The sequence below is a fragment of the Hemitrygon akajei genome, chromosome 5 (assembly GCF_048418815.1).
Source record: "Hemitrygon akajei chromosome 5, sHemAka1.3, whole genome shotgun sequence".
In the NCBI taxonomy this organism is placed as follows: Eukaryota; Metazoa; Chordata; class Chondrichthyes; order Myliobatiformes; family Dasyatidae; genus Hemitrygon; species Hemitrygon akajei.
Window position 1 is genome coordinate 135,522,758 of NC_133128.1, and position 20,795 is coordinate 135,543,552.

Here is a 20,795-nt window from a genome sequence, read left to right on the forward strand (position 1 = left end):
GCAGTTGGACCCCCTCAAGTTCAGGTGTAACCAGTCCCTTTCATACAGGTTATACCTTCTCCAGAAGAGATCCCAACAATCTACAAATCTGAAACCTTGCCTCCCCCCCACACCAGTTCTGCAGCCACACTATAATTTTCCACTAGTCTTACTCTCACTGGCGCATGGCACAGGCAGCAATCCAGAGATTACTACCCATGAGGTCCTGCTTTTTCAAAATCAGAATCAGGTACAATATCACTGGTGTATGTTGCGAAATTAGTAATTTTGCAGAATAATAATTTAAACTATAAATTACAGTTGGAAGTATATATTAAAAATAAAATTAAATAAGTTGTGCAAAAAGAGAGGGAAAAATACTGAGGTAGTGTTCATGGGTTCATTGTCCATTCAAATATTTGATAGCAGAGGGGAAGAAGCTTTCATGAAACGTTGAGTGTGTGTCTTCAGGCTCCTTTACATCCTCCTAGGTGGTAGCAATGCGAAGAGGCTGTTTTGGGTGATGAAGTTCCTTGATGTTGGCCACCACCTTTTTGAGACATTGCTTTTTCAGTGTGTCCTGGGTGCCGGGAAGGTCAGTTCTCATGATGTAACTGGTTAAGTTTAAAACTTTCTACAGCTTTTTCTGATCCTGTGTAGAGGACCAGCCATGGCAGATGGTGATGCAACCAGTTAGAATGTTCTCCATGGTACATCTGTAGAAGATTGAGAGTGTCTTTGGTGACCTACCAAGACTCCTCAAACTCCTAATGAAATGTAGTTACTGTCATGCCTTCTTTATAACTGCATCAATATATTGGGCCTACATTTGGCCCATCGAGTCCACTCCGCCATTTAATCATGGCTGACCCTTTTATTTCCCTTCCTCAGCCCCATTCCCCAGCCTTCTCCCCATAACCTTTGATGCCATGTCCAATCAAAACTTATCAAGCTCTGCCTTAAATACACCTAATGACCTGGCCTCCACAGTTGCCTGTGGTAACAAATTCCACAAATTCACCACCCTTGGCTAACAAAATTTCTTTGCCCCATCTATCCGGAGACTGTGCCCTCTTGCCCTAGACTCCCCCTCCATGGGAAACATCCTTTCCACATCTACTCTGTCTAGGCCTTTCAACATTCGGAAGGTTTCAGTGAGATCCCCCTCATCCTTCTAAATTCCAGCGAATACAGATCCAGAGCCATCAAACGTTCCTCATATTCTTTCATACCCGGAATCATCCTTGTGAGCCTCCTCTGAACTCTCTCCAATGCCAGCACATTTTTTCTTAGATGAGGACCCCAAAACTGTTCACAGTACTCAAGATGAGGCCTCAGCAGTGCCTTATAAATCCTCAGCATCACATCCCTTCTTCTAGGAACTTGATACCACTCACCCTTTCTATTTCTGATCCCTCTATGTGTGTGTGTTCCCTGGACTTCCCCTTCCTGAAGTCCACAATCAACTCCTTAGTTTTACTGACATTGAGAACAAGGTTGTTGTTTAGACAACACTCAACCAGCTGATCTATCTCACTTCTGTACTCCTTGTCACCATCTGAAATTCGACCAACAATAGTTAGGTCATTGGCAAATTTATAGAAGGCGTTTGAGCTGTGCATAGCCACCCAATTGTGGATGTAGAGAGGGTAGAGCAGTGGGCTAAGCACACATCTTTGAGATGCGCCAGTGTTGATTGTCAGCAAGGAGCAGATGTTATTTCCGATCCACACAGAATGTGGTCTACTGGTGAGGAGTCAAGGATCCAGTTGCAGAGGGAGATACTGAAGCCTGGGTTTTGGAGCTTGTAGATTAGAACTGAGGGTATGATTGTTTTGAACCCTGAGCTGTAGTCAATAAACAGCAGCCTGACATAGGTATTGCTATTGTTCAGGTGATCCAAGGCTGAATGGGGAGCTAGTGAGATTGCATTTTCTGTAGACATATTGTAGTCATAGGCAAATTGCAGTGGGTCCAAATCCTTGCTTAAGCAAGAGTTGATTCTAGTCATCACTGACCTCTCAAAGCACCTCATCACAGTAGATATGAGCGCCACTGGGCAACAGTCATTGAGGCTGATCTTGGGCATTGGTATGATTGTCGGCCTTTTGAAGCAGATGGGAACCTCTGACTGCAGCAATGAGAGATTGAAGATGTCTTTGAACACTTTGAACAGTTGGTCTTCAGAACCCTACCAGGTCCACCATTAGGGCCTTTCACCTTGTGAGGGTTCACCCTTTTGAAAGATGTTCTGATATTGGCCTCTGAGATAAAGATCACAGGTTCACCAGATGCTTCAGGGATTCGCACAGGCGTAGTTCTATTCTCTCTTTCAAAGCATTCATAAAAGACGGTGAGCTCATCTGGGAGTGAAGCATCACAGCCATTCATGAAGTTTGGTTTTGCTTTGTGGGAGATAATGGCCTGCAAACTCAGACAGAGCTGATATGAATCCGATTCTGTCTCTAACTTCAATCAGAATTGTTTTTTTCACTCTTAAATAACATTCCTCTGACTCCTTGACCATACCTTCTTGGTCTTCATCACTGGTACTGCAGTCTTTAGTCTGCCTATATGTTGGGACTATAAGTATAACCAGGTGATCAGACTTTCCAAAATCTGTGCATGGGATGGCACAGTAAGTTGGAGGTGTAATCATGGTCAAGTATGTTGTCTCCTCTGGTTCCACAGGTGATATGTTTGTGGTAATTGTTCAGCAGATTCCTCAAGTTGCCCTGTTTGAAATCTCCTGCAATGATAGGGAAAGCATTAGGCTGCCTAGTTTTGTGCCTGTTGATTATACTGCTCAGCTCCTCCAGTGTCTGCCAGACATTGACCTGAGAAGGAATGTACACTGCTATCAGGATGCTGGCAGGAAACAAATAAAAATTGAGACATTTGACCACTAGGTGTTCCAGGTCAAGTAAGCAGGACTGAGACAGAGCTTCCACTTTTGTACACCATGATAAGTTAATCATCTCCTTTATCTTTAAAAGCCTGAGCTGTCCCGTGTTTTCAGAGAATGATGAAGCAAATGAGCTGCAATGCAGCATCCAAAATTGCTGGTGTGAGCAATGTTTCTGTAAAGCAGAGTACCTCTGTTCCTCTGGTACAGCAATCTTGCTCTGAGGTCTCAGTTTTATTTTCCAGATACTGTACATTTGCCAGCAGGATAGTCAGGAATGGAAATCTAAGGCCTGTGTTTCAATCATACCTGTAGACCAACGCAGTATCCCTGCTTCCATTTTCTTAAAGAGGAACTGCACCCGCAACCCGAGTTTGCTGTCCAAGGTTCGTTAATTGTGCGTATAGATAGACTGTTTTAAACATCTTAAAACGATGCTGCTTACTGAAGTACCCATGTGGTTTTCAGCTGCAGTAGTTCTAACTGGGAATATTTGATTATGTTCATTGGAAGCACAGTTTGAAAAGTTATTTTCTGATTCTAAAACCTCCCTTCCTTCCTACCTTCCTCTTCTTCCTCCTGCTTGGTAGCTGCTGATGAGGTTTGAGCCCTCATGTTTGCAGATATTCCAGAATTTATAAGACCCTCTACTGCCAGTCTCCTTAGAGTGGTACATATAGGCAGCAGTTGGAAAGGTTCTAACTTATAATCATTTTGCATATGGATCTGACTTTCGTTTTGAGACTGGTGAAACACCTAAGTTCTTATTCTGTGTAGCATCCATGCCTCCAATTTACCCCCGTTCACCTAGGGTGAACCGCCATTGCCCCACCAACAGTGCAATACTTCGGTGTAAATACAGTGTAATGCCCCCCACCAGTACACGCTCGCAACCAAATATCAGACAATACACCAAAGGCGAGTAAATAATCACAACTTTATAGTTATTTCTTAGTGATGTGTTAGTAGAAATAGATAACTTAAAGGCGCCAAATCAGTAAGTTTATCAGTCTGTGCACATAGTATTTTAATACGTTGGAGCTCACGCCTCTGGTTCCATCCACAACGACCTTCTGAGCCTTTGGCCACCGTCCGAACCGCCGATGTCCAGTATCTGCTGCCCTGGAACCGCTGTCTGCTCCTCACACGTCCATCCTCCTCACTCACCTCCCAAAAAAGATCACGAACTCCCGCTTAGCTCACACATACAAGATAGCATAACAATTCTCCATTCGTTAGTTTCCCCCTTATCTGCAGTTATAACCCAAACATTCCAGCTACAGAAACCCATTACAGCATTAAGTAACAATACAGAGAAGCCATTTTGTTAGCCTGAACAGTTAACACCACAGTTAATTGTACTGAGAGCCCTACATCTGCAAGAGCCAATTACCTTTTGGCATGCTGACATCAAAATAACAGAGATGCTATTGCACATAGTCCGAAGGTCGATCAGAGGTCCGGATCAAAGCTTGAAGGCTGATTGAAAGTCCAGAAGTTGAGGCCCAGTGGCTGGAGCTCCAAGTCTGCAAATCTCTATGAATCCACTGGGGAAGTTGGGACCCATGGCTCCGCTGGAGGCTGAAGAGGGTCTTGGGGCTAGAGGACCTTATATGTGTGTGGGTGAGTGGGAGGGAGGGAAGAACTGGTCATAATTTGCTTTTCTTGCTTGGAATGCTTATTTCGTTGTGTTCTGTGTTTTACTGAGCACGGTGGGCGTGCTATATCAGCACTGGAATGTGTGGCGATACTTGTGGGCTGCATCCAGGGTGTGTTGGTTGTTAATGCAAATGATACATTTCACTGTAAGCTTCAATGTACATGTGATAAATAAATCTCGATCTGAATCTGAAATGGTTAGTTCAAGATTCATAGTTACGGAAAGACAAAGAAACACAGAACAAAACAGACCCTTCAGCATACCAAGTCTGACTGACCATCCACTTATGCACATTAATCCTACGTTAATTCAATATTTTGATTTTCCCACATTCTCATCCACTCTCCACTGATTCTGCCGCACGCCCACATATTGGTGGCAATTAATGTTAAGTAGTTAACCTACCAACATGTTAAATGGTTAAACTGAGCTCTGGTCCATAGGGTCTTTGCCACAATTCAAAGAGAGTGTCTGGAAGAACAATTCTCCCTCAATGAATGCAGAATGATGTGCTAGAGATGTCACTGGCTGTGTCTGCGTAGGTTGTTGCTTCACTTGCCTGCAATATGTCTTCCCAACTCTGACAGTCATTACACTGCTAGTTTATTTAGTTCTATGGTGAGCATGTAATGTGATTTAAAGAACAAGGACTTCCATTTATAAAGCTCCATTTATAGGCCATCGTTATAGCTAATAAAGTCCTGTTGAAGTGTAAAAGCAGCACTATCACATGTAGGATTTAGAAATTGCAGCAGCCTCCTACATACTGCACTCAATCAAACAATCAAACAATTGCATTTTATTGATATTGGTAGGAAGGGAGCACTCACTTGTTCTTAGTAGTACTAGTTTAAATATTATCCAGGATTTCACTAGAGTATATTTATTTTAAGTAAGGTACAGGAGGAGTTTTGCTTTGTCATAGAATCATGGGGCACTGAGAGACACATCTTGGAAAAAGGCCTATTGGCTCACTGAATCATCAACCACCCGTTTTTATTCTCCCCAAATTCCTTTTGATTCCCCGTGGGTTCAACCCCTCATCTACATGCACAGGGGTAATTAACAGTGGCCAATTAACCTACTAACCTGTATGCCTTTGAGATGGAGAACCTGGAGATCACGAAGTGTACATGCAAACTCCACACAGCCTGCAGTCAAAGTCAGGATTGAACATGGGTTCCCAGAACTGTGCCACCCTACCCTTGAATACTCATTTGGAATTGCAAGTTGAAAATATGCCCTGAACATACAGTATTTGCATTTTTTTCACATACATTGTCTGAGGTGTTGCAGGGTATGAATTAAATTGCCATAAATATATCTCTGCAGCTCTTACCCACATTCTGCTTTGCTCCATGTCAATATACATGTTGAACATGTATTGGTGGCATTCTGATGTAGCAGACACATTGTTCCATAAACAACACACACAAAATGCTGGAGGAACTCAGCAGGCCAGGCAGCATGTATGGAAAAAAGTACAGTCGACGTTTTGGGCTGAGATCCTTCAGCAGGACTGGAGAAAAAAAGATCAGTAGATTTAAAAGGTGGGGGAGGGGGAGGGAGAAACACAAGATGATACCAGGAGGCGAAGGGGTGAAGTAAAGAGCTGGGAAGTTGATTAGGGAAAGAGAAACAGGGCTGGAAAAGGGAGGAATCTTACAGGAGAGGGCAGAAGGCCATGGAAGAAAGAAAAAGGGAGGAAGGCGATGGGCAGGCAAAGAGATAAGGTGAGAGAGGGAAAAGGGGATGGGAAATGGTGAAGTGGGGGGCATTACCAGAAGTTCGAGAAATCGATGTTCATGCCATCAGGTTGGAGTCTATCCAGACAGAATATAAGATGTTGTTCCTCCAACCTGAGTGTGGCCTCATCGCGACAGTAGCGGAGGCCATGGATTGACATATCAGAATGGGAATGAGAAGTGGAATTAAAATGTGTGGCCACTGGGAGATCCTGCTTCTTCTGGTGGACAGAGCGTAGGTGTTCAGCGAAGCAGTCTTATGATCTACCAATATACAGGGTTTCACCAATGTACTGGGAGCACCGGACACAGTCAATGGCCCCAATAGACTCACAGGTGAAGTGTCACTTCACCTGGAAGGACTGTTCGGGGCCCCAAATGGTAATGGGGGAGGAGGTGTAAGAGCAGGTTTAGCAAGTGTTCTTCTTGCAAGGAGGGAGATCAGTGGGGAAGGACGAATGGACAAAGAAATTGTGTAGGGAGTGATCCCTACGGGAAGCAGAAAGTGTGTGGGGTGGCGGGGGGAAGAAATTGAAAGATGTGCTTGGTGGTGGGATCCTGTTGGAGATAGCGGAAGTTTCAGGGAATTATGTGCTTGACGCAGAGGCTAGTGGGGTGGTAGGTGAGGACAAGAGGAACTGTAGCGTGGCAGTAGGATGGTGTGAGAGCAGACATACGTGAAATGGAAGAGATGTGGTTGAGGGCGGTGTTGATGGTGGAGGAAGGGGAACCCCTTTCTTTGAAATTCTTCAATAGCTTGATATTAGGGATCCAAAAATAACCCTAGCACAGAATAATATTTTTGCTTGTCAGCTGTAAAATCAGAATGTGTGTTTTTCCAGTTGCATACCTTCTTTACATAACATCATGCAGTTTCTAGTTTTGCTGTAAATAGGCTGAACTCTTCTTGAAACTATGCAAATCCAATACGAGAGGTTTCAGAACGGTATTCCTCCCCTTGACTTGATCCTAACCCATTTCCACTTTGTAAGCAGGGAACACTCCAATTAAGTTTTGAAATTCATTCCAGACTGAGAGTGTCCTGAAATTATGTAAAGTCTCCTGAGAGAACTCTGGCGGTGCTTGGGAGATCATGAATGTTCTGTGGATCAACTCGTATGGGAGGCTATTTATAAATAATATGGGATGAAGGCAGCTGCATATATGGAACAAATCTTAAAGAATAAAAACTAATCGAGAAGATAGCTGGGATTCCCTTCATTTATTTGGGAAAGTTGCTGCTTAATTGGGATATTGGGACAGGAGACTTGTCAAAGTTTCTAACTAGAGTCAGTCGTATTTGTGTGGCAATTAAACACTACACCATGTTTAGATTGAACGGTTTTAAAATAGTGGCTGTTGCATGAGTTTGTGTTCAAAAAGCAATGAATTTTATCACTGAAAGTTGGGGAGAAATAAGAAGTAAGACCATTCTGAATTGTTTTGCTTACTGTAGTGTCAAGCATTCAGGCTTCAAGATGCCAGGAACAGCCAGAAGTGAAAATGAAATGGTTTCACTACTTCATCAAGTTAGGAACTACAAAGAATTTGAAGGTATTGGCAAACATCTTGAATGTTACAATGAAAATGAACTTTTGGAGGATGCAATCATTGAAGGTGTTGTAAGTAGCCATCATCTACACTAGGTGTCTGTGCTGATTTTGTTCATTTATAGTCAATCTTAAGAACAAGGCAGAGTACATTGGATGAATTCCTCCTTTGATAACCGTAAGGAACTCCAGTTTTATAGGACTGTTGTAGTATTGTTAGTGCTCTAATTTGTTCTGTACTTCATTTTAACACACAATTTGTTACTCAGTTAAATGGTAGTTTGTCTTTTTATGCATTTTTAACTATTTCCATGAAACTTTGGCTAATTCGGGCAGTTGTTTAATTGGTCCAAAATGTACAGGTCCCCATATGTCCTAATCAACTGGAACCACTGTCCTGTATGTGTAAATATCTATGGCGAATAAAATAGAGGGCATATCTTCAGATAAAGGGATTACCCATCTAAGATGGACATAAGAAGAAATTTCTTCTTTCAGAAGGTTGCAACTCTTTGGAATTCTCTACCCCAAAGAACTGTGGAGGTGGAGTCTTTGAATATATTCAAACTGGAGACTGACAGACTTTGAAATGTGCAGGAAGTTAAAGGGTGTGAGGAAAGAGTAGGAAGGTATTGTTGAGGCCAAGATTGGACCAGCAGCATTCTTATTGAATGGCAGAGCAGGATCGAGGGTTTGAAATGCTTATGTCCTGACAATTATACACAGGGGCTGAACCAGCCACAAATGGAGAGAAAGCTGAAAATACTCAGCAACGTGGGCTGCATATACAGAGACGGAGAATGAGTATGAGAAAGTTAGAGCTTTCCATCCAAAATGTGCATCTTTGTATTGGTACTGCTGTGCTTGCATAGGCTCATCACCCCACGCACCCCGTCTGGGGTTTGGGGTGGGGCAAGGCACATGCTCTACTGCAAATTCTTAGTTGAAGTGAATACATAATTGAAATCAAAGAGTGCATCGGAAACCTCCCACAACCAGGCAGCTCAGCTATTAGAGGTCAAAAATTAATGTAATTTCATCATGTGATCTGTTACATTAGAATTAATTATGCTTGGCGCAATATGCTATTGAATGAAACTTCCCAAACCGAGTTGACTACCCTACTGGTTTGTAGCCTAAATGTGCCATATAGTCGCACACCCTATCAATATGCTGTGCTCTGCTTTCAAAGTTGATCCAACAGAATCAATTTCAGAGGCAGACTACCAACATCACTGTGGAGGTGCTTAAAATAACTGATTTTGGATGAATCTTCCTACTTAGACACCTTATAGTTGTCTTATGTTACAAATAATTTAACCACATCTCCTATGTTCAGTTGGACAGCAAGTGCTGTTACTGGAAATTGATTCCCAAGGCCAACTGAGATAGCAAGGCATGTGAGCTATTGATTCCCCTACTGCTGCATTCTGCGATGTGATCATGATCATAAAGGCCTACCATTTTATCTCTGTCATGTACTTGAGTCAGAGGACCTTTCTCCATTTCGCTGGACTTCCCTTGATTCCCTCCTCTGCTGCTATAAACCATTCACACCCTCCCTGGGCTAATCTTTTATTTGTTTCATTCTCACCTCCCTTGCCTTATCCCTTCATTCTGTTCGTCATCACGGCCCATTCTGCAGGTCGGGTGTGTTGGCTTCCTTATCAAGAAAAACCTGTTTGGCTGGTGGAAGTATTTATGTATCAGATGTTTCTTGAAGTTTGTAAAGATGCCTTGCACCAGTCTACATCCCCATCACCTTAAGTCTCCTTTCTTCACTCTACATTAGGAATGGCCCTCACCATAAATGCACTAGGATCCTCCCAACAATGATCTCAGAGAAAATCTTCCCTGCTTCAGACACCTCCACTCCACACCTCATCCCAATTAATCATAGACATATCTTATCCTCCCAGCCCGGCTCTTAACCTGGACAGGATTACTCATACTGTGCAGTCCCAATCACAAAGAGTTGCCTCCAGTTTAGCTCCAATTTTGGGTGAAGAAGGACTCCTTTCCAGCCTCATTGCCTTGGTTCTACTTCGATTACTCAATCACAGTTGTGGAGAGAATACCTCAGCAAGCCCTCACCCCGCCTTGTTCCTTGAAGCACTCCCTCACACTTTTCCCCTCCATTTTAGAGCAAGAGTCAATGTTTCTGTGCCTGATCCCGTGGACCTGGCTTTGGTTGGTAGGGTCAAGAGGATGATGTTAAATCAGATACTAAAGTCAACACAATAATTTATTCCAGCAGCTTTATTAGGAACTTCAATGCACAAAAAAAAATATTTTAAAAAAAGTCAAAGAGCGTACAATCTCTAATTAGCAAATTAGGCACTTGTGGTTGAGCCAGGAATCTTACTGACTCATCCGATATTAAGGTTAGATAGGTGTCACACTACAGAGGGAAGTCCATCTCATAGTACAGTACTGATTGTGTCAAATTCCTTGGTGATCTGTGTGCTGGGTAGGGACTTCAGGTACTCAAGGTGGCGCCTGGCATCTTCCTGATTCTGACGCACATAGTACACAATATAGGAGATGACCATGGTGAACCAGCCGAACATGGTGATGAACATGGCGATGTCAGTCGTCTTCTGGTGAATGTTGCAGAAGTTTATCCCTGAATTGAGGATCTGGATGAGTGGCTTTCCTGTGTACTCCTCCTGAACGGAGGACTGGCAGATGAAATCGTTGACCGTCTCTGGATCAAGGGTCAACTCCTTGATGACTTGCTGCAGCGTACACTCGCAACGCCACGGGTTGTTAGAAAGACGGACCTTTGCTTTAATTTTGCCGAAGACTTCCTTCGGTACACTCTGGATCTGATTGCTCGAGAGATCAAGCATCCTGAGGCTCTCAGGGATTCCTTTAAATGCTCCAATATCTATTGACTCAATGGCATTTTTGGATAAATCCAGCTCCTTGAGTAGGTTTAAGTCCTTGAAGGCATTGTTGCGTATTTTGGTTATCCTGTTGGAGTTGAGATGTAAGAACACAGTATCAGGAGGGAGGTCTTTGGGTATTTCTTTCAGGTTCTTGCCAGCACAGCGCACGAACTTGCCATTGTTATCAAAACACTGACAGCTTCTGGGACATGAGGTGGTGGCTGCTTGAAGCAAAGAGAACAGCATCAGGAGACCAGCCAAGGCCATAGAGTGTGCAATCTTGAGCTGGAGCCATGGTATGCCTGTCAGCAACATGGTTAGGAGATCTTTGAACCATCCATTAAAGTAGGTCGTCCATTCCGACAGTAGCGGCTGTACCCAAAGGCTGGCTTCAAACTCCAGAAGGAACCCTGCAAATTAAAGGGAAGTAATAGGATGATGAAAAACCAAGGGCATGCTGACAGCTATTTATTTCCTCTTTCTATTGAATGGCATAACACAGAAACAAATCATTTATTATTTAAAAAAACAAACTATTGGAGGAACTCAGAAGATTAGACAGCATCTGTAGAGAGAAATGGACAGTCAGTATTTTGGGTCATGACCCTGTGTTAAGTCCAGGTGAAAGATCATTTAATCAATTAGTTTATGCTGATGCTTATCCACCACACAAATGATTCTCCCCCTTCTTCCTTGCAACAGAACCCTCTTTTCACCCCTCCCTTGAACATAGGGTGGCACGGTAGTGTAGTAGTTAGCACGACGCTTTAAAGCACAGGTGACACAGGTTAAATTCCTGCTGCTGCCTGTAAGGAGTTTGTACGTTCTCCCCATGACTGTGTAGATTTCCTTCAGGTGCTCCAGTTTTCTCCCACAGTCCATTAATTTGTCATTGTGAATTGTCACGTGATTGCACAATGATTAACTTGGGGATCTGAGTAGCATTGCTCGCAGGGCCAGAAGGGGCTATTCCATACTGTATCTCGATAAATAGATTAAAAATTAGAAAACAGTTTATTATATTTCCTTGTGTCTTAACCATGTCATTTACCTCCTCCAGTCTATGTGGTAGCAGAACTTACATTTTTGGTGTACTAATTTCCTGCTAATACCCATATTTGATTTGTTAATGATTAATTTATTGTTATATTTTGAGCATTTCCTTCTACCCACACTTCATGACAAACCATTTTCTTTGCATCCATCTCAACAGACCACTTCATAACTTTGAAAACCTTTATCAAGTCATCACTCAGAGGTTCGGTTGAATCAAACCAGTGACCCAGGTCCAATGTGGAGTTTTCTGTATAGAGTCTGCACATTCTCTGTGACCACATGGATTTCCCATTCCCTTTCACATTTCAAAAATGTGTGGTCAGTACAGTAATTTAATTGGCCATCAATAGTGTGTAGAGAATGTATATTCTGGGGGCAGGGTGCGTTGACAGGAATGTGGGGAAGATAAAATGGTTAAGGCAGGATTGAGTATTTGGTGGGTAACATGTAATTCGTGAGCTAAAGGGCCTGTTTCTCAGCTTTGTCACTCTGTGAATCTCTGACTATCATTTTCTCAATGGCTGTCAAAGATGGGCAATGAATGCTGGACTTACTGCTGATGTGCAGAAATTATTTTTAAAAAATCCTAATCAGATTGCAATATGTTTTATTTATTTATAGATCTGACTTAGAGAAACTTTGGGTTATGGAGATTTTTTTGGAAACTTTGCATAAACTGGGGAGTGTCTGTGTTTAAAAGGAACATTTCTTCTCTCAGAGAAGATGACCATGAGAATTTTATACAGTCCAGACTTCTGTGGTCCACCACTGTTCACTGGACCAGAGAGTATCAACGATTAATCTCCCAAAAATCATCAAGTAATAATTTGCCACTGTAAACTCCCCTAGAGTGTAGGTGAGTAGTAGAATCAGGGGGAGGGGGTGAGATTTATGGGAGTATGAGGAGAATCAAATGAGATTAGTGCAAATGGTCTAAAGGCCTTGTTGGGCTGAAGGGTCTATTTACCTCCTTTATCATTTTATGACTCTTTGAAGTAACAGGACCCCGGTACGATTCTGGTAGGCCTCTTTGACAACTGCTCCATGTCTTGGCATTCTTGACAAAGCACGGTATCCAGCATATGACACAAAAACCCACTGAGTTCCAACCAGTGAATTATTAAGGGAGTTGATAATCCTTCTGTTGGTTTAATCCTAGGATCCTCCACATGGTTTGCTAATAAATTTCCTAACTCGCCCACCACCCTTAAATAACAATGAACATACATTCCCAAATCTCTCTCCTCCAGTACCCACCCAATAAAATGGTGCCATTTATAATTCCTCTCAACTCATCCTACCAAATATGCTAATTAACGCAGCATTTAATTTCATCTGACACCCTAAAGCCTTTTCACCTGCTACAAGGCACAGATCAAGAGCATGATGGAATACTCTTCCTTTGCCAACAATCCTGAAAAATCTCAACACTGTTCAGTACTAAACAGCCTGCCTGACTGACACTTCATTGACAATGCTAAGCATTTATTCCTCCTCCTCCGCCACCAGAGCACTGTGCCATGTGCCATTGCCAGAAGGCACTGAAGTTTCTCCCCAACAGGATGTGGAGGCTGTGGGGTTAGGAAGAGATTCACCAGAATATTATTTGGATTGCAGAGTATTAACTAAAAGGAAGGATTAGAAGAACTTGGATTGTTTTTTTCTGGAGCGCTGGCTGCTGAGAGGCAGCCTGATAGAAGTATATAAAATTATAAGAAGCATTAACAGGGTTAATGCCTCATAATTAATAGTATATTATTCCCAGCATGAAAATGTTAAATGCTAAATTGGTGGATTGGTTTATTATTGTGACGTATACTGAGGTGCAGTGAAAAACTTGTCTTACATACTGTTGATATTGATCAATTCATTACAACAAGTGCATTGAGGTAGTACAAGATAAAATAATTGCAGTACACAATAAAGTGTTAACAGTTACAGAGAAATTGCAGAGCAGCTAGGCAATAAAGGGCAATGTCATAACGAGGCAGACTGAGAGATCAGGAGTCCATTTTATACCAGGGAACCATTCAATGGCCTTATAACAATGGAATAGCAGCTGTTCTTGAGCTTGGTGGTGCATGGTTTCAGGCTTTTGTGTCTTCTGCTATATGGGGGGGGGGGGACAGATTGTCTGGGGAGGGTGGGATCTTTGATTATGTTGGCTGCTTTATTGAGGCAGCGAGGTGTGCAGCAGCAGAGACTGGTTTGCATAATGTGCTGAGCTGTGTCCACAAAGCTCTGCAGTTTCTTGCAGCCACAGGCAGAGCAGTTGCCGTACAAAGCTGTGGTGCATTTGGATAGGATGTTTTTTTAATGAAAAATGGTGATAGTCATAGGGGAGATGTCAATTTTTCTCTTTAGCCTCCCGAGGAAGTAGAGGGGCTAGTGAACTTTCTTGGCTGTGGATCACGAGGGCATAGGTTCAAGGTGAAAGACAGCTTAAAGGAGAAATGTGAGGCATGATTTTTTTCTTTACAGAGCGAGTGGAAGGTGCCTCGAATGCACTGTCACAGGAGATATTAAGGCAGATGCAATGTTAAGTGCAATGTTAAAAAGGCACTTAGCCAAAAATATGAACAGGCAGGGAAAAGAGGGATAGAGACCATGTGTAGACAGATGGGTTTGTAGCTTGGCACATTATGATCAGCACATGCTTTGTGGGCTGAAGGGCCTGTACTGTGCTGCACTATTCCTTGTTCTATGTTAATTACCACACCTTCTACACACACAAACTATACAACTAAGAAGGACAAAGGATTAAGGTACACGGGAACACAACTTTCACCAGATTCCCCTGCAAGTCTGTACTTGCTGGACTTTAGAAGAATGAGGTGGTATGTCATTGAAACCTATCGAATATTGAAAGACCTAGATCGAGAGGATGTTTTCAATAATGGGACAGTATAGGACCAAAAGGCATAGCCTCAGAATACAAGGACATCTCTTTAGAACAGAGATGAGAAGGAATTCCTTTAGCCAGCTGATGGTGAATCTGTGGAATTCATTACCACAGGCAGCTGTGGTCCAGGTTTTGGAGCTTGTTGATTAATACTGAGGGTATGATGCTGTTAAACACTGAACTATAATCAATATACAGCAGTCTGACATAGGTATTAATATTGTCCAGGTCATCCAAGGCCAAATGGAGAACCAGTGAGATTGCATTCGCATTGCATTGCATGGTGATAGCCAGTTGCAGTGGGTCCAGGAGTTGATTCTGGCCATGACCAATCTTTCAAAGCACTTCATCACAGTAGATGTGAGTGCCACTGGGTGATTGTCATTGAGACAGCTCACCCTGCTCTTGAGCAATGGTATAATTGCCAGCCTTTTGAGGAAGGTGGAACCACTGACTGCAGCAGTGAGAGATTGAAGATATCCTTGAACACTTCTGCCAATGTTATATAATTTTATTCTCCCATTCAAAGCATGCATTAGTAGTATTAAGCTCATCTGGGAGTGGAGCATCACAGCCATTCGTGATGTTAGGTTTCACCTTGTAGGAAGTAATGGCCTGTAAACCCTGCCAGAGTTGACATGCATCCAATGCTGTCTCTAACTTCAATCAAAATTGTTTTTATTTCACTCTTAAAATAGCCTTCCATAGATTGTACATGGACTTGTATAAATCTGGATCACTGGTTTTGAATGTCATAGATCTAGCCCTCGACAGACTACAAATCTTCTGGTACATCCATGGCTATTAGTTTTGTTATGTCCGGTATGTTCTCAAAAGCACAGAGTCATCACACAAGTCTTGCTGAAATTGATGACAACTGTGGCATTTTCATTCAGATTCGAAGATGAATCCCTAATATTGTCCAGTCCACTGATTCAAAGTAGTCCTATGAGCACTCCTCTGCCCCCCTTAACTATATCTTTGTAGTCCTCACACTGGTCTCTGTTCCTTAGTCACTGCCTGTATGCCAGGAGTAGAAGTACAGTCAGACGATCAGACTTGCCAAATTGTAGATGTGGGAGAGCACGATAAGTGTTCTTGATGATGGTGTAAAAGTGGTCAAGTGTGTTGGCTCCTCTGGGTCCACAGGTGATATGGTGGTGGTAGTTAGTCAGAGACTTCCTCAACATGACCCGGTTGAAATCCCCCACAATGATTAGAAAAGCAACATGGTGCACCATTTTGTGACTGACGATCACGATGCTCAGCTCCTCCAGTGCCTGCCTGTCACTGGCCAAGAGTGGAGTGATGGGAGAAATCTCCCTCGGCAGGTAAAATGAATGACACTTAGGTGTTCTAGGTCAGATGAGCAGGACTGAGACAGAACTGCCATGTCTGTTCTCCATGATGCTTTTATCATAAAACAAACTCCGCCTCCTCTACCTTGAAAAGACTCAGCTGTTCTGTGGTTGGTGAAGTCTTCAGGCTGCAGCACTGCTTCCAAAATAGTGGGGTGAGCCACGTTTCCATGATGCAAAGTATACAGCAGTCTCTGATGTCTCCCTGGTACTGCAATTCTATTCTGAGGTCTTCAATTTTATTTTCTTGAAGTTGTACATTCTCCAGCCGGATAGTGGGGACTGGGGTTCTAAGGCTCTGTGTTTCAATCTTACTTGCAGACCAGCATGCTTTCCGTGCTTCTTTTTTCTTAAAGGAAAATTGCACTCATGAACTGAGTCTGCAATCTGGAGTCTGCCAATTTTGAGCACCACCAGGGATAGACAGCAATAAAGTTGAACTTGATTTTGATTAGACAGAGTTAGCTAAGGAAAAAGTAGGAAAAACTTGGATTGTTTTCTCTGGAGCATCAGAGGTTGACAGACAAAATGACAGGAGTATATAAAATTATCAAAGGCATAGATAGGATTAGTAGTCAGAGTCTTTTCCCAAGGTGGAAATATCAAATACTAGAGGGCATAGCTTTAAGAGGGCAACGTTTAAAGGAGATTTGTGAGGTAAGATTTTTACAGAGTAGTAGGTACATGGAACACACTACCAGGAGAAGTGGTGGAAGAAGATGTGACAGCATTGTTTAACAGACACATGAATAAAGGTAGCAGGGAATGGGGGATAAGGTCTGAGTAGGGAAAGATGTATTAGTTTAATTTGGCATCATGATCAGTGGAAGATTGGTGGGCCGAAAGGCATATTCCTATTATGTTCTTTGTTCTGCATTCTATGATTATATCATTACAGCTTTTGTCACTAGTGCCAGATCACCTGATTTCTGCAATTGCTGTATTCATCTGAGGTGATAGTTATTCTTGTACTACAAGAACTTGTAAATGTCTACAAAAGACATTTGTCATCGTACCACATAAAAGACTCGTAAACAAAATTGATTCCCATGAAATTAAAGTGCGTGAATGTTAAATTGGTCGAGGGACTGAAATCAGTGGTAACAGTGAGCAGTTGTTTTTCGGATTGGCAAGGTGCATAAGAACTACTCCCCAAAGGTTGGCTTCGGGGTCTTCACTGTTTGTAATCCAGGGCATAATTACAACATTTTCAGCTGAACCAAAGTATACAATGTAGTGAATAGTAACAGATTTCAGGAAAATGTAGACAAACTAACAAAATGAAGAGTAGACTCTCTTTTAATTAATCATTTTTCAGAATCTAGGTGTCACGGGAAAGACCAAGAAAACACTCCTCCAGGACTATACTCTTGTCTTCTATGACCAATTTTGGATCCAAATTACCAACTTCCCACAGATTTTACGTGACCCCTGGACCAGACTACTATGAGGAACCTTGTCAAATGCTGTATTAAGTGGCATGTAGACAACATCCACATTCCTATCCAGATCAATCATCTTTGTAACTTCCCCAAAAAATTCAATCAAATTTTCGAGACTCTCTTGCACCTAGCCTTGCTGACTTTATAACAAGCTTTTTCAAGTGTGAGTAAATTCATTCTCTAAGAATCTTCTCAGTGATTTCCCTGACACTGATGTAAGGCTCATGAGTTGATAATATTCTGATTTGTCCCTTTTGCCCTTCTTAAATAATGTAAAAAACATTGTCTATTCCCTATTTTTCTGGCACTTTATTTATGGCTTAAGAGGATACAAAGATATGATTCAAGGCCCCTGCAACCTCTTCCCTTGGTATCTTGGGATAGATCCCATCAGGCCCTAGAGATTAATTCAACTTAATGTTTTTCAAGGCAGCCAACACCTCCTTCTTCTTAATATCAAATACCTTTGAATATCACAATACTCCTCCCTAATTTCACCATTATCCATGACCTCCTCTGGATGTGCTGTACTCATTAACAACCTCACCCACTTCCTCTATGTGTATAAATTCCCTCCTTTGTCCTTGAGTTGACCTGCCCCTAGCTGCCCTCTTGCTCCCAGAATACATAAACTTTGTAGACATCAAATGAAGAAAACAATGTAGTTTGATTTCTGGAACTTGGGAGCAAAATATTTCCTTCCTCACACCATCTTACAGCTGCCCAATTTAAGTTAGTTAAGTGGTTGAAGCGAGGCAAGCGGCAAGTTACACAGAGTTGATTCAATCAAGTAAATCTTGTAAATCAATCAAAGAAAGCTCAAGAGATTTATGAGCGTCAGTGGCAGAGTTAGATCTAATTATTGATTCAAGATGTCTGCAAGCTATTTCTTCTTCTTGCTCCACGTCAGGCTTTAAAATAAAATTGTGTCTACCTCACTGCCCTGCAGGAATTTCTCCTGCCTTGGTGTTATGCTGTAACTGTTCTGATTGCAGAAATGTCCTCACCTATTGTTGTAGCCATGCTTTGTCAAATAAGGGAAGCTTTCATCTTTTGAACTGGGCAGATTTTGCATTCACGTACAAGGATTAAGTATAGGTGTTAGAGATAGGAGTCCTCCAGGCTTGCTTTCACATCAAGCTGAAGATGTAATGGACATTACTTAAATTTCCCACTACACTCATTGGAAATGCTGATCCAATGCAGGCGGTGATCCAATCCTGGATCTGCAGCACCAATAAAAACAATAACTACTTATCTTTATATTTTAAGATTTATTTATGAGGTGTTGTCACAGTGACTGAAGCAAGATTTTTTTTTAGCATGACTGAAATCATGCATGCACATAATAATGTGTGGCACTCAAAGTTCTGCCTTACCAACAGAAAGCAGAGCAATAATGTTGGACTTTTAATCTTCTGACTCCCAGTAAATTGTGGAGGAACCCTTCAACAAATTTGCAATGACTTGTGAATTAACATGACCCCACTGCAATATCAATAAGTTGCCAGCTCTGGTGTTTGATGGAGAAACGTTAACTCTGTTTCTCTTCCTATAGATGTGTTCTGACTTGTTAAATTTCTAGTGTTTTTATTTTGGATTTCCAACATCTCCTTTTTTATTGTGTATATGCTGTTGTCTGCATTTTCCTACCTAGGCTCTTAAGGCTCTGTGTATTTCATTGCTCATTAAGGGGGTGCCCTATACATGTTTCAGTGATTCGCAGCAAGAATACAAGCTACAGAGAAGAGCTCATTCCTTGCAGTGATTCAAGACTATTTAGGACTCGAGTGCTGCCAGTGATCACGGGAGGAATAAGAAGGCGGGTATGTGGTTATGCACAATGAACACAGGTGTCCCCTGACCTCAGTAGTAGTGTTTTATGTCAAGGGAGTGGGTGTGTACTCACTTCCCAATCTTCCTCGCAGCAGATATATAAGGGCTGTGATTGCTGGCATTTGTTCTCGGGAGTCAAGCTGAATTTATTGTCACGTGCACAAGTATGGGGAGGTAGAGGTACAATGAAAGACATGCCAGCAGCAGCATCATAGGCACGTAGATTCAGACAACACTCAGAACATAAATTATTCATAACTTATACCAGACAGTGGAGAAGAAAAAAGACTAAGCTGAACAAGGCACTACTGCAAAAAGAAACAGAAATCAGAGAAAATCACAGGACTGTGCAGTTCATGTTTTAAGAAGGCAATCAGCGTGAAAATAACCCTGATGACTATTTAAAAATATGTTTTTCCAGTACCTTTTGGAGCGGGGTCTCCAAACGGGTCATTATTAGCTAATAACTTAATACATTAAGGGTGAATTACAATTTTTGGCATTAGTGTTCAGGCACCTGACCCAATCTGATCAATGGTGACCCACCAAAAGCTCACAAGATGTTAATGCAGGCTGACTTAGACAATAGTTGTGCCATTGAATACCAAGGGAATATGGTTAAACATCTTCATTGGAGCTGACACTTTGGAGATTTGACCATCCACCAGCCCATGCCCATGTCTTGTGGCCTGTTAGTGTTAAAATGGAATTCAGTAATGCACAATGGAGAACCATCTCTGTTTCAGGCTAAGTGACAGAAGGAAGATCATTGATAAAGTAGATGAAAGTGATTGGGTCTGCAATGCCCCCCATTGGAATTCTTGCAGTGAGGTCTAGATCGACCTTAAACAATCACAACCTTATTCCTCTGTGTAAGCCAAGGCATCAGAGTTATGCTTGGTTCCCGATTATTTCAGCTGCACCAGGTCTTGCCTTAATGCCACAAGCAACCACCATCACTTAGCTTCCGGAAGTCAGCTCTTTTGTTCACGTTTGAATGGAGTCTAGTGCCAAGTGGTAGTGGTGTAGAGGAACTGAACAAACAGACTGATCTGGAGGACTTTGATAGTTTTCTATCAAATGGAAGCCTCCATCATTTTGCTGATAATTGAGAGCAGACTGACTAGATTGTATTTAACCAGATAGGACTTAACCTGCCCTTTATGAACAGACCATACCTGGGCAACTTTATATTTTGTTGAGTAATTTGCATTGTAAGTGTATTGGAACAGTTCACATCTGCTTCTCAGCAACCTTCAGCACTACAGTTGGAATGAAGTGTGATACCAAAATCCATGCTAATTCTGATAACGTTATGAATATATCAGATTGGCTCAATAATTGCAGGAGGAGGCCAAAATGGATAATTCACTTGGTACTGCCGCTGACTACTCATTCTACATGCCTCATTGGACCGCTGGTTTGGTGACAATAGAGCGGGTGATGTTCTGAGGTTGGTCACCATTGACCC

The 20,795-nt window shown here is 42.2% G+C and overlaps 1 protein-coding gene across 2 annotated transcripts in view; it reads right to left on the minus strand.

Moving 5' to 3' along the window:
- Positions 1–10,083: 10,083 nt before the first annotated feature.
- The window catches only part of lrrc3 (leucine rich repeat containing 3), a 51,600-nt gene continuing 40,888 nt past the window's right edge, over positions 10,084–20,795 (minus strand). For both annotated transcript variants that reach the window (XM_073044653.1, XM_073044654.1), the window contains exon 2: positions 10,084–11,140. In XM_073044653.1, coding sequence (XP_072900754.1) covers positions 10,260–11,140 — 881 coding nt within the window. In that variant the 3' untranslated portion in view covers positions 10,084–10,259. The remainder of the gene's footprint in view (positions 11,141–20,795) is intronic.